Consider the following 12,505-nt stretch of genomic DNA (forward strand, 5'->3'; position numbering starts at 1 on the left):
TTGTTGCCGAGTCCTGTTTAGTCTTGGCGGCGATTTGGCCTTGGTCTCCGTCTACGGCGAGGCTCTGCTGTCATTGGCCCAACGCGAGGCTGCCTCGCAGACGGGGTCAAAGCTCTTGTGTGGCGTCTACAGGTGCGGTGGCATCAATCTGAAAAAACAAAACTTGATGTTTGTCATTGGCTCGTCAGAACAACAGATGTTGCAGCGTCAGTGGACAGTACGTGCGTGTGATGTAGCCTGTCCGTCAGTTTGAGGCCACCCACCCACCCAGGGGCAGTTTGTCAAATGCACACACACACACACACACACACACACACACACTTATCAAGACTCGAGGCAGCTACACAGGAGGGGACGAGACTCAGCAGCTGAGGTTATTTTAGCAACGTTCCCGTTATTGCACTGCTGGAAGCCTCTCAAGGTGGTCACACACTGATCAGGGACGGCATCAGGAAAACTCTCCACACGTTTCTTCCGCTATCAGATGGCTCGCAATCTTTCGCAGGCGGCTGAAGACAAAACACAGGGGGGCAGCGGCGTGTTTGTTTTGCCTGCAGATAAAAGCCCCTCCCTGCCTCCCTCTCTCCGTCCTCCTTCCGTCCTCCTATGGTGTAGTAGTTGATTGTCAACATGAGCGTGCACAGCCGACTCAGGGTGGGCATTGTTTTAAAGACCCCCGCTGATTGGTCTCAGTCGCTAACTTGAGCCATGTTGCTGTGCTTGACTGGGCTGCACCCTGTTGTGCCAGCAACAAATGTGTTGCTGTGGAAAACTGATTTCTGCCATAGGGAGGTTTTGCTTGCAAACTCCCACCCTCCCCGAGCGCCTCTCTAATCTTTTGCTGAATGAAGGTACATAATACAAGTGGATACAAGAAGGTGGCTGGATGGGTTTTCCAAACAAATACATTTTTTTTTTGCGGAATTTCCAGTCAAAGTCCCAGTGTCAGTTTATTTGAATTGATCATTGACTTCCTGCTGGAAGTATTAACACCTCTCGGGAGATCCATTCCTTTTATAGGCTATTTTCAGTAAATGTCCCTGCATGACTGTAAAGCTCTTATTTCTTCTCCCAATAGGTACGAAAATTGCGAGATTCGTGTGTGTGTGTGTGTGTGTGTGTGTGTGTGTGTGTGTGTGTGTGTGTGTGTGTGTGTGTGTGTGTGTGTGTTTTTTTAGTTCTGTCAGTGGTCACGGTCAGATCAGCACATAAAAGAGAGAGAGAGTAATGAGAGCGCCAGGCCCTTCTCTGCGGTTTTCACCCGTGCTCTGACTCAGACAAGGATCACAACATGGCTGCAGACTTTGAAGTAGCGGATATTTCATTAGCTTTAATTAGTCGAGGGGGGGTGGGGGGATTGGGGGGGGGGGGCAGTACTCTTTGGGGAGACCTTAGAGGGTTTTTGGGATGGGCAGCTTCTCTGTCAGCACTACTTGCTGGCTGGATTTTGGAGCCTATTTCGACAGTTGGCATTGTTTTAGGAAGTGTGTGTCGGAAGACAGTAGCGGTAATAAATGCAAAAAAAATAAAATAAAACTTTTCTCCATGAAGAGATCCAAGATTATTTTTCATCATTTATTTGTGAGTTAAGTAAAGAGTTTTCCCAGGGAAAAATTAGATCATAGGATCTCCTCATTGCCATGCAACACACTTATCACTTAGAGGGGCGCTATTATGGGCATTCCATGTTTCAAAAGCTCATTTTGGTGGTCTACTTCCAACAGTAAACTTGTTTAGTCAAAAACTCCGGTTTGTCTTTCTCCATTTCCATTTCTCTTGCTCAGCCTTATGCACCCACATTAAAAAAAGAAAAACTCTTTACTATAATAATCAGGTTGACTTGCGACATAGAAATTGGTGCAAAATCCAAACGGCTCGTTTCAGAGGAGCAACACGGAAAAAGCCCATTTAGCGATGCGCGAGTTGACTTTCCTTCATGCTTGCTGTGTTAATTAGTATGCCAGTAACACACAAAATGCTACAATGGCTGAAAAGGTCAGTGTTTCATAATAGGACCCCTTGCTACGGCTGTCGTTAAGTCCTTCCTATTGACGTGCTACAGCTACGCTACGCTTTATGCAAAACCAGATGTTTTGTTTCACGTCAAGCCCTGAAACAGCTGGATCCAACAGAACCGCTTGATTAGGAAAGAGATCCCGTGTGTTGCCGCTGTGTGTGCGTCAAAGTCTCTGCCGTGGACTATGCGTGGATACAGCACGAGAGAGACTGTTTTGCCTCAGAGACGGAGACGCAATCAGTTGTGCGTTGACCTCGGAGGAGGTGAAGGTGAAGGTGCTCTGTGTAAAAGACAAACACTTTGTTGCATTTCGTACAACATTGAAATCTTCGTGGTATTTGAAAGCCCCCGTCAGCAGACACTGATGTAGAGTGCCTCCCACTGATCAAGTGGAAGAATGATGAAGTCACCGCCCGGTACAACACGGTCATTACTGCCAATGCCAGGACAGAGGACTTCACTTTTTTCCCCATTTTTTTTTTTTTTTTTGAAAAGAAAAAGTAAAAAAGGTTTTAATGATGCTCAGTTCTTTCCATCTCGGATGAAAAACAGGAAGCAGCTCCTCCCTCCGTCACAGTAAGGGAAAAAAAAAAAAAAGGCCTCCAGGGTGGATGTGATGTGAAGTGCTGCGGGGTGGAAGTCAGTGTTGTTGGTTGCACGGATGTCCACTGCGCTTTGTTTCGCGGAAAGAAGAGAAGAGGAGCCGTTTCTGCCGAGTGGCGTATTTCCACCCTGGCGGTGTCGGCCGCCGCACGCTTCCGCTCGCACCGCCGCACGCAGTCCGCTAGACAGGAGCGGCGGGAGCCGTCGTCGTCCCATTACACTCAACTGTCTCGCTGTGATGGCGATTTGAAAAGAGCCTCAATATCCTTCGCACCACCACCGACCACCCCTCCCCCCACCGCCTCCACTCCTCTCAGAGCTCCTCTGCATTATCTCCACTGTCTATCTCCCTGATAGTTCTTCAACGTCCGCGTGCTGTTCTTCTGTTCCTGTGACAACTTTGATAGCGATTCTCTTTCGGACTCTCCTTCTTCTTCTTCTTCTTCTTCTTCTTCTTCTTCTTCTTCTTCTTCTTCTTCTTCTTCTTCTTCTTCTTCTTCTTCTTCTTCTTCTTCTTCTTCTTCTTCTTCTTCTTCTTCTTCTTCTTCTTCTTCTTCTTCTTCTTCTTCTTCTTCTTCTTCTCTCAGTCCTGGCTTCCACTCTTTTCCTCTGTAACTCCCCCTCCTCCCGAGGAGAACCTGAACTTCTCCTGCTCCTGCCTGGCTAACTTTTCTCCCTGACCCCTTTGTCATTGCTCTCATTCAACCCGGCCTCTGGCTCCTTGTTTGTTTGTTTGTGTGTGTGTGTGTGTGTGTGTGTGTGTGTGTGTGTGTGTGTGTGTGTGTGTGTGTGTGTGTGTGTGTGTGTGTGTGTGTGTGTGTGTGTGTGTGTGTGGATGACGACGCCTGCGTTACACCCCCCCCTCCCGACCCACCCATCCCCGCTCCTTGCTCCTTGGCTTCTCATTGGCCGCCGTAGGGCACTGGTTGGACTCCTATCAGAGGAGCATGCAGAGCGCAGTTGAACCGCGCTACAGGAAGTCCTCCACAACATCTTTTCTGTCCTTTTTTCCTTCTTGGAAGCTCAAACTTCTCTGGCCACTCTCAAGTGCGCCATGTGCTCCTGTCACCTGTCATACACTCTCTCATTTCCAAACACCTCAGATAACATTCCAAGGAGATCTCAGCTCGGACAAAGCGCTCCAACGCTGCGTGAGTCCAGTGAAGTCTGTCTGCCGGTTTTATTTTCTTTGCAGCCGTTGCCCGGTTGTCCTTCGGTGCCAGCGGAAAAATGACGGCGTCGTTCCATCGAGTCATGCTGCAGTTTGTCACACTCAAGTGACAAACACATGTATTCCAACCTCATACATTTTCATACGGATACGCCTGAACGATGAGCAGCATTCCTCTTTTTCTTTTTCTTTTTTTTTGACACCGACCCTTCGCAAATGTGTCATTTTGTCCTTCTGCAGCCAGTTCAGCTCAGCGATAACAAGCAGCTTGTTTGCAAAAAAACAAACAAACATTAAGCGCAAATCTGGAAAAAGAAGTATGTTTCTTTTCCGGACACACAAAGGCCGTCTTTGGTACTTGCATTAGCAGCTGTGGGAGAGCACCACAGGTCATTCTCAGTAATGAGACCAGAATTTATTCCACAGGGGTCAGTGAGTGGACTTTGAGACAAGTTTTTTTTTTTTCCCCTCCTTGGCTGGCCACTCGCCAAAGCGTTTGGTGGGAGGGTTTCTGTCTGCATGGATAAAACTGGGAAAGAGTCTGCTGGCACATGAATACATTACGCAGAGAGGGACGGAGAAAGTTTTCGAAGAGGATGGCATTCAGAGAGAGAAGGGAGGGGGAAAAAAAGCCAAAGCCTACCACTGGGAATAACATGTATTATTAAAGGTTACTTAAGGGATAGCTGGAGCTATGTGGGCTTGGACCTTGTTCTTGTAGATATTGGCCTCTCTAAACGAAGCCGTGGGCACCGCCTTGGGGGTTGAAGGTCAAACTCAATGCAGCTTGGCTTTAAAGGCCAGCCTGGACTCTGCTGCTCAATCAACTCTTTGTTTTCTGGGCAGGCCTCCGTGTGGTCAGAGGAGGAGGGGTGGTGGTGGGGGGGCGGGGGGCGTCGCACAAAGCCGCCACAGTTCTTCAAATAGGCTTTAATAGCAAAAAAATAAGTTCTTTTTCTTTAGAATTTCAAGTGAGGAATGCAGCCGTCCCTTCTTTTTTTTTTCCATCCCGCCCGTCGTGTCTGACAGTTTCATCACTTCGCAACGCTGGGCCGCGCCTGACAAGGGGATTTCCACCCCCCCTCCGCACCCCCAGCTGGAAACGGGTCTCGCAGTTAAAAGGCGGCCGCTCGTTAGCAGCAGGGCACAACACAGCGCCGTAATCAAAGGATCTCGGGCGGCAGCGGATCCACGCTCGCCCAAGTCTGCGCCGCCAAAGCGGAAAGAAGCTCAGAGAGAGTTGGGGTTGGGTGGGGGGTGGGGGGCACGAGATGCTGCTGACCCGACGGCGAGTACCCGCTCAAGTGATTAGATTATATGCGGGTCAAATGAGCCGCTTTGATGGCGGACTTTGATGTTGCCCGTCTTGTGGTGCCACAGTCAGGCCTGGACGATCCCTCTCATGAGTCTGACAGTAACAGTCTGCAGAGCAACCCGTCGGGCTCCCTGCCAGCCGCTGCTTAACCCCCGCAGTTCACTCACTGCGTGTCCACCCCGCGGATAGTTTCCATAGGCAGCGGGAGTTTTTTCTTTGTCAAACGCGAGGCGTTTCCTCACCACAATCCAGATATTGTGCAGCACCAATTTTTTGTTTAGTTTTTTCCCTCCAAGTGAGCGCAGAGAAATTAGCGAAGCATCGTGCGCTTCCCGACTCTCCGAAAGACCTTCAGCTAACAAAAAAAATTTCAAAGTCATGATGAAAACACAAACTCTGAGTGAACTTTTAAGCGCATAAATGTGATGAATGGCTACTGTCCACCTACTGGTGGGGAGGAAACGACGCACATTAGGGTTGCTGGAGATTTCTCCGTATTGCGGCGGTGCAAGATGGCAACCGAGGGCTCAGCAGATGCCTGCTGCTTGGAACTGCCACTCTTTTGCTTTTTTGGAAAAGCAAGTCGCGTCTCACTGCAAGAAACAGTACAAATATTGACTTCCTCCCTGAAGTCACACTGCCAGTCTGAGATGAGAGGCTGGCAGGGCCGTCCTAACAAAGTGTTGGCAGGAGTGTGAGAACGAGGCACCCCGCGGGCCCGGGCTATTTTCAGTCTCGCAGGCTAAGCCTGCGGCATTGGAAATGGAATAAAGCAGCTGCCGCGTTTTGTTGATAATTAGTTCTTCATATGGCTTATTAACATGTTCTGGACAAGAGGACGTGTTTCGAAAGTCAGTCTGGTCAGACTGCAGTGGGAACAATTGACTGATTGGATAAAAGTGCTCTGCATTTTTCCATGAAAGATTTGGACGAAAGCCTCGACTGTATTTACTGGGCGAAACTGTTTATCCTGTTAATGACAAGCCTTTGAGAAGTGGGATTGAAAATGTCAGTGAATGTGCGGGACTAACTCAGTGGTCACTCAAACATTTGAAATAAGTGCCAGTGACTTCATGGTATGCGTCCTGTCATGACGCACATGTGTGACAGGTGGGTGGAGTGATCTGCGTGCGTGTTGAAAGGGAGGCGTGTTGTTTATTTCACTGTCACTGCATTTCCTGTACAGCGAGGCAACAGCATGGCAGCCTTCTAGCTTCTTGAGTATCTTCATAAAGGATCACAGTCTGGTGTTCTCTGGTTTGTTCAGCTCCTCCACTGAATAATGCATTTGTGCAAAAAGAAAAAAAAAAAACCACCACAATCTTTTTGTTTGTTCACTTCCAGATTAATTCATGTTTAAAATTTAAGCACTTGGTTGTACTCGCATTCACGAAGATGGTTTAATATTTAAATGCTGCTTATTTGTGCTTGGTCTTGGTTTGCGGGGCTCTTGGCTAATTTATGCATCCACCATAAACTTTTCCTGCTGTGAACTCTTGCTATCGGACTTTCGGTCCACCTCCTGTCCACCTCTGAAAGGACTAAATTCCACTCTGTGCACGATTCATATGTAAATGCAGAGCGGCCTTCCATCCAACCGGTTGACCTATATGTTTAATGACCTGTCAGAGCAGTTAACATAGCCTCTCTGTGGACCATTGATACGCCCTCCTCCTGTGCCGCAGCCCCTGCCCGATGCGTTGAGGTCCCGCTCCACATCCTTCGCCAGAGGATTTGCTTCTGCTCTCCCTCTTCAGCCGCTGCGCTGATGCTCACGACAAAACTCTCGCTCAACTCCCATCTCGGCTGATCCTATCAGGGATTAATCAGGCTGTCTGTTGCAAACTCATGGCCGCGAGGTTTGAGCTAATATCCAGCCACTGTGACTGTGAATGTTTGCATTAATTAGGAGTTCTGCCCTTGAGACAGAGAGAGTTTTTTTTCCCCATCCTATTGTAACTACGATAGAAATATGCCCCTATTCCAGTGGCACCTACCTTAATCTAATTTAAATGGATATTGAAGACTTGGGTTTGTCCTACTGAACACATCCTGAACACTTGCACAGTATAGTGTGTGTAGCCATAAGTGTGTATTAACATTAAGAGGTATATGAAATGTGTTTATGATGCTTGTTAAAGGGGATGTCTGTACTGCTTTTACAATAAAATTAGCTGTCCTACTTTAATAATTAGTCGAAGAAAAAGAAGTGTGATAAACAAAAACGGAAACAGAACAGTGCCAAGTCAAAATTAGTAAATCAATTAATAACCATGTAGTATTGAAGTGTGCTCTACTAGTGTACTAGTGGTAGGGTGTCTTGTTTTCTTTGGACATGGCGATAGACTCAGGCATTATATTTAAATCAGTGAAGCAAAGTTATTCCAAACTGTAATTTCATGGCTCTACTGGAGTATCTTGGCAGAAGATAGCGCATGCACCCCGTCAAGGCCTGTGTGCACGCCGCCTCCTCTGTGGTCAGTCGTGGTGCGAAGCTGACCACATCTGGGCTCTAGAAACAGATTCTATAATCTGTTTTTGCTTGCTATCGGAGCCACAGTCGTGCCTTTTCCCTCTGTTTTTTCACACCATAAAGCATTTAACCAAAGGCTTGAGGGAAATCATTCACCAGCGGTATCCCATATCACGCTGTCTCATAAATAAAACAAGCCAGCGGCTTGTCACAGTATCTCAACAGATCGAAATGGGATGCTGAAGCTGCGGTCACTGTCTGTTATTGTGCGGTCTGCGCTGACTGTTTCCCCTCTCTGTGTTCCTAGTCTATTACAGAGCTCTCGTCAACTTCACCGACTCCCTGGTCTACGGCCCCGAGCTGGAGGACATCTACTCATCCGCCTTCGTCGAGATCTCGGAAGCGGTGGTGGACACGGTACGTTCCGTTCGCACAGGCTAACCTCGCATTGAGTGGCGCCTTATAAGGATGAGGCCAGCTAAAGTGCGACTTTGCCTGTTTTATCGTTTGCGACCTCATCTTGTATTTGAAAGGCTTTCACTGTATGTCGGATTCTTGGCTGAGAACTTGTTTTCCCATCCCCCCCCCAGCTGCAGTCGGAGTACAACAGGATTCAAGGGGTCCAGACGGTCAACGTTGTGCTTATTAAGTAAGGAGTCTGAAACTTTACAGCGTGCCCGGTGTCAAACAGATACCCTGCAGCTGCGTCGGGCTGCTCTGGCTTAGTTTCAGTCTGGTTAAGGTGATTTTTCCTTTTTCCCAAATGACTCATAAGCGCAGAGTCTAGGCCTGCAGACGGTAATTTATCAGCGGTGAGTAATCGGCGAATCAGTGGGAAGGAGTTTGTAGAGTTTATGTTTAACTATCTACAAGCTCGCCCTGCAGCTTGTTTTCCTCACCTGGAATTAAGTTAAGGACCAAATGATTGGAACCATCGACCTCTTGGTGTTAGACCTTCTCCATCACTAAAGTGCTTTAATCAAACCCTGTCTGCGTATCTTGAAACACCTTGCTTGTGCTTTCATCGACTCGGTCACCATACCTACCATACCTAGACTTTTATATGTCTCTATTATAGTTCTGTTGTATTGTTTAGTTTCCTTTCATTGTATTGTACTGATTTGTGTTATGTCATGGTGTTATGTGCGTAGGGACCCCCTCGTAAACGAGTTGTGACAACTCAAGGGGCTTAGCCAACAAATAGTGAACAACTCCAACAACCTGGGACTTTGCTCGTCCTCCACAGGAAGGTGGTGAGGGAGGACGGCGTGGACGTCTTTGTGGAGCTGGACGTCGGCTCCGACTACAACAGCAACGATGAGCAGATCCGCAGCGTGCTCTACAACGTGGTGGAGGAGGGAGCCATCGCCTCCTACGTCACGTCGGTCCAGGGCTTTCAGTTCAGACGGCTCGGGGAAGGTAAGACAGAAAAAGATGAGAAGTTTTCTCTTTTTTGCGCTGACACAACCTTGGTAGGACGAGTCCAGACGCATATGATGAGCTGGCTTGTAGGTTTGGCACCAAGTGCAGGTCTCGCTGTGCTGCAAGGCAGTGCCCTTAACCTTTCCCTTTGGTTTCTAGCTGAACCTCTGCCTCAAGTGGAGCCTATAGCAGTGCCAGGTTTGTACTGGTGCATGGCGTCTGAGCCGACTGTGCTGTAGAAAAAGACTGCGGTCCTTTTTAGAAAGAACAGTCGAGCACTTCTCTCCCCGTCAAATTTGAATATTCTGATTATCTTTTTTTGTGAGTGATGTGAATTTTTTTGCATGTCAACAATGTGAACAAGGTTTTTTTTTTCTCCTTCTCCTGAATATGGCCCCTTAAATTTAGTCGACAGACAAACGCAGACTTGCATGGCATGATTTTTCATGTAGCTCTTTTGAATTCTGTTGTCGACCTTAATCGCCTTCTGAATGAGCCACAGCAATCTGAAGAAAGGCACGGTATCTAAATGAAAATGGGGTGAAGCGATTAAACAAAGTAAGACTGAGTGTCCTGCCCTGGTTCCAGAGTTTACCAGAGTTAGAATCTGGCAAATATCCCAAAATTTTATCTCAGACTGCAGCCCAAACTTTTTATTCAAATAAATAATTAAATGAAAATACAGCGCTTAACAAGTTTATTAAATCACTTGTGGTAAAAATGAGAAATATATCAACTGAAAACGACATCCTCAGAATTGCCCTTTTAATGTCTACATTTTAGCCAGTTTGTTGGGCTTCCTTGAGAAGTCTGAAATGAATAAAGCATCAGCATTCAACTGCTAATTTTTCTGTTCAGGGATGCAAGTAATTAACTATACTCTGTTTTTCTCTTTTGTAAAACAGTAAGATTGAATTCAAAATTCAGGGATGACAGTGCAATTATTTTTATTCTAACTGTTCTAATAAATGGTTTAATAAATGTGTTAATCACTGCATAAAAATATATAAATATAAAATATATTGACCTTCACTCACTTCCCCGGCTCAGTGCCAAGATGAAACCACTTTGCCAAACAATCAACCCTGCAGCCACTCTAACTCCTATATGTCCTCATACTGTATCTGAGTCTGTGGAAATAGCTCTTGCCCTAATGTCCAGCTGATTCCAATACAAGTGGCGACAGGGACATTAAGTAGAGCTGCAAGTCTTTTACAGCTCTAAAAATCTATTGAATTTATTAAAGAAAATGAAAAATATGTTTTTTTCCATTTGAGATTTACTTTAAGAATCGTTTCACCCCTCGAGAGTAAGTTTCTAAAAATGTCATCCTTCAGATGACATGGTCAGTCTGTGTATTTGTTGTTTGTTTGTTTGTATTGTGTTGGGTTTTTTTTTTTACGGCTTTTACACCCAGTGTAAAACCAGAACATTGCATTAATTCTGACGGTACGTTGTAGTTCCTCGTCCTGCTTGTGTTTTGATCTGATCCTGTGACTGTTGTGACCTGCTTCACGTGGCTTCACGTGGTAGCGTAGTCGTGGCGTGCACGTTGCTCATCCTCCCCACTGTCCCTCGCCGTCCCTTCCAGTCAGCCCCGAAGTCAGACCCTGCATGCCGGATGAGCACAGGTGTGGTGACGGGACATGTATCCTCATGGAATACCTGTGTGACAACAGACCCGACTGCCCAGATATGAGTGATGAGACCAATTGTGGTGAGTGAAGGTTGAGCTCTGAGGCCGGTTGTAACACGCTCGACTGCGGCATGGAGTGCTATCAAAGCGTGAGGCGTGTCTTTAAAGGTCCAGTGTGTAAAATTGCAAAGGAAGCCCACCATGTAGGCTGGCTTCCATAATACATGGCAGTGCAAGATGGCAGCTAGCTAGGAGCGAGACACTTATTGCTCTATACACACTACCAGTCAAAAGTTTGCAATGGGTTTTTTTTTTTATTGCTTTTTCATTATTACTTTCTACATTGTAGAGATACTGAAGACATTAACTATATTAGCAAGATTTGTGGAACTATGTAGAAGGTTGGAAGTCTACAATATGAAATGCGTTTCAGTTATTTCACTTTTTTTTTGTTTACTACGTAATTCCAAATATGTTCTTTCGTAGTCTTGATGGCTTCAGTGAGAATTTACCATGTAAATTGTCATCATAATGAAAAAAAAAAAAACGTAAACTTTTGACTGCTAGTGAATATTCAAGGAAGGAGAACCAAACTTCGCTTGTACTGCAAGTCTGCAATTTTATTAATGTATTCATTGGCCAGTATGTTTGGCCTTCACCAATATAAAAATCTGAAATCAAGCCAAATTTTACACACTGGAACTTTAAGTTGCGGCCGTCGTAATCAGATATTAATTTTTTTAATTATAATTTAATTTATTTTCTAGAAACCAAACGGCCGGCGCCGCCCGTCTTGACCACGCCCCCCACCACCACCACCACCAGCAGGAAGACGCCGCGGCCGCCGAGCCTTCCAGGACCGTGCAGAGTGGACCAGGCCACGTGTCAGAGCGGAGAGTGCATTCCACGCGACTACATCTGCGACGGCGAGAGGGACTGCTCGGACGGGAGCGACGAGTTCAGATGCGGTGGGTCGACAGGGCCTCGGACGTTCCGCTCGGCCTCGGACCCAAAATCGTCACCTCACCGTCTTTTTTTTCCTTCGCCGCGCAGGTACGCCGTCGCCGTGTGAACCCAACGAGTTCAAGTGCAAGAACGGCCGCTGTGCACTCAAGCTGTGGCGCTGCGACGGAGACAACGACTGCGAGGACAACTCCGACGAGACCGACTGCCGTGAGTTTTCCGTCTGTTTCAGTCGTTCGCTTTCTTTCTTTCTCTCCCCCTGGGGTGGAAAGAGGTCATTGGTTCTGGAACTTTACGATTTGGTTTTTCTCATATCTAGATGAAAAGATCTTTGCTGCTCTGATGTCTATTAAATTCCGAACGTATTGCCAAGAGACAGATTGTCAGGAAGGAAACAGCTTCCAGGGGCCAAAAAAATAATAATTCCGGCGCAGACGCCCCTATAGCCAAGACCGACCTCACTTGAAAGATAGAAAGATAACACAAATCTTTGAATTTTCAGTTTACATGTAAAAATCAGTTTTGCTGAAACACCTAAAAATCAGATGGGATTGGTGTTATCTGAAAAAAAATTTTTTTTTACATTGTTTGGACTCACTTTTGGAATGATGATCTTCCATTCATGCCGTGGATTCATTCATGGATCTCTTACACTGTCAGGAATTGACCCTATTGAAAGGTCACTGGAAGCTGGAAGAAAACCGCTGCAAATGTCGAAGCATCCTTTCTAGTTTCTCCCTCTGATTTTGTCACAACTGTAACTGTGAGCTCGTGCTTCTGCATTTGGAACGAGCCGACGAGGGGCCGATGGCTGTGGCCATGTTGCTCTGTGGGGGAGGGGCTGGAGGGGAGGGAACGGGTCGGATCTTCTATCAAACTCTGAACCCTGAAGCGGCGCCTCTGCC

At 46.7% G+C, this 12,505-nt stretch overlaps 1 protein-coding gene across 1 annotated transcript in view; it reads left to right on the forward strand.

Annotated features, from left to right (window-relative positions):
• Positions 1-12,505, forward strand: part of hspg2 (heparan sulfate proteoglycan 2) — a 97,272-nt gene that overhangs the window by 32,286 nt on the left and 52,481 nt on the right. The window contains exons 4-9 of the mRNA XM_076042408.1: positions 7,887-7,996; positions 8,170-8,228; positions 8,826-8,998; positions 10,593-10,718; positions 11,405-11,605; positions 11,691-11,810. Coding sequence (XP_075898523.1) covers positions 7,887-7,996; positions 8,170-8,228; positions 8,826-8,998; positions 10,593-10,718; positions 11,405-11,605; positions 11,691-11,810 — 789 coding nt within the window. The remainder of the gene's footprint in view (positions 1-7,886; positions 7,997-8,169; positions 8,229-8,825; positions 8,999-10,592; positions 10,719-11,404; positions 11,606-11,690; positions 11,811-12,505) is intronic.

The sequence above is a fragment of the Nelusetta ayraudi genome, unplaced genomic scaffold (assembly GCF_046127955.1).
Source record: "Nelusetta ayraudi isolate G7.1 ecotype Tasmania unplaced genomic scaffold, CSIRO-AGI_Nayr_v1 ptg000070l, whole genome shotgun sequence".
In the NCBI taxonomy this organism is placed as follows: Eukaryota; Metazoa; Chordata; class Actinopteri; order Tetraodontiformes; family Monacanthidae; genus Nelusetta; species Nelusetta ayraudi.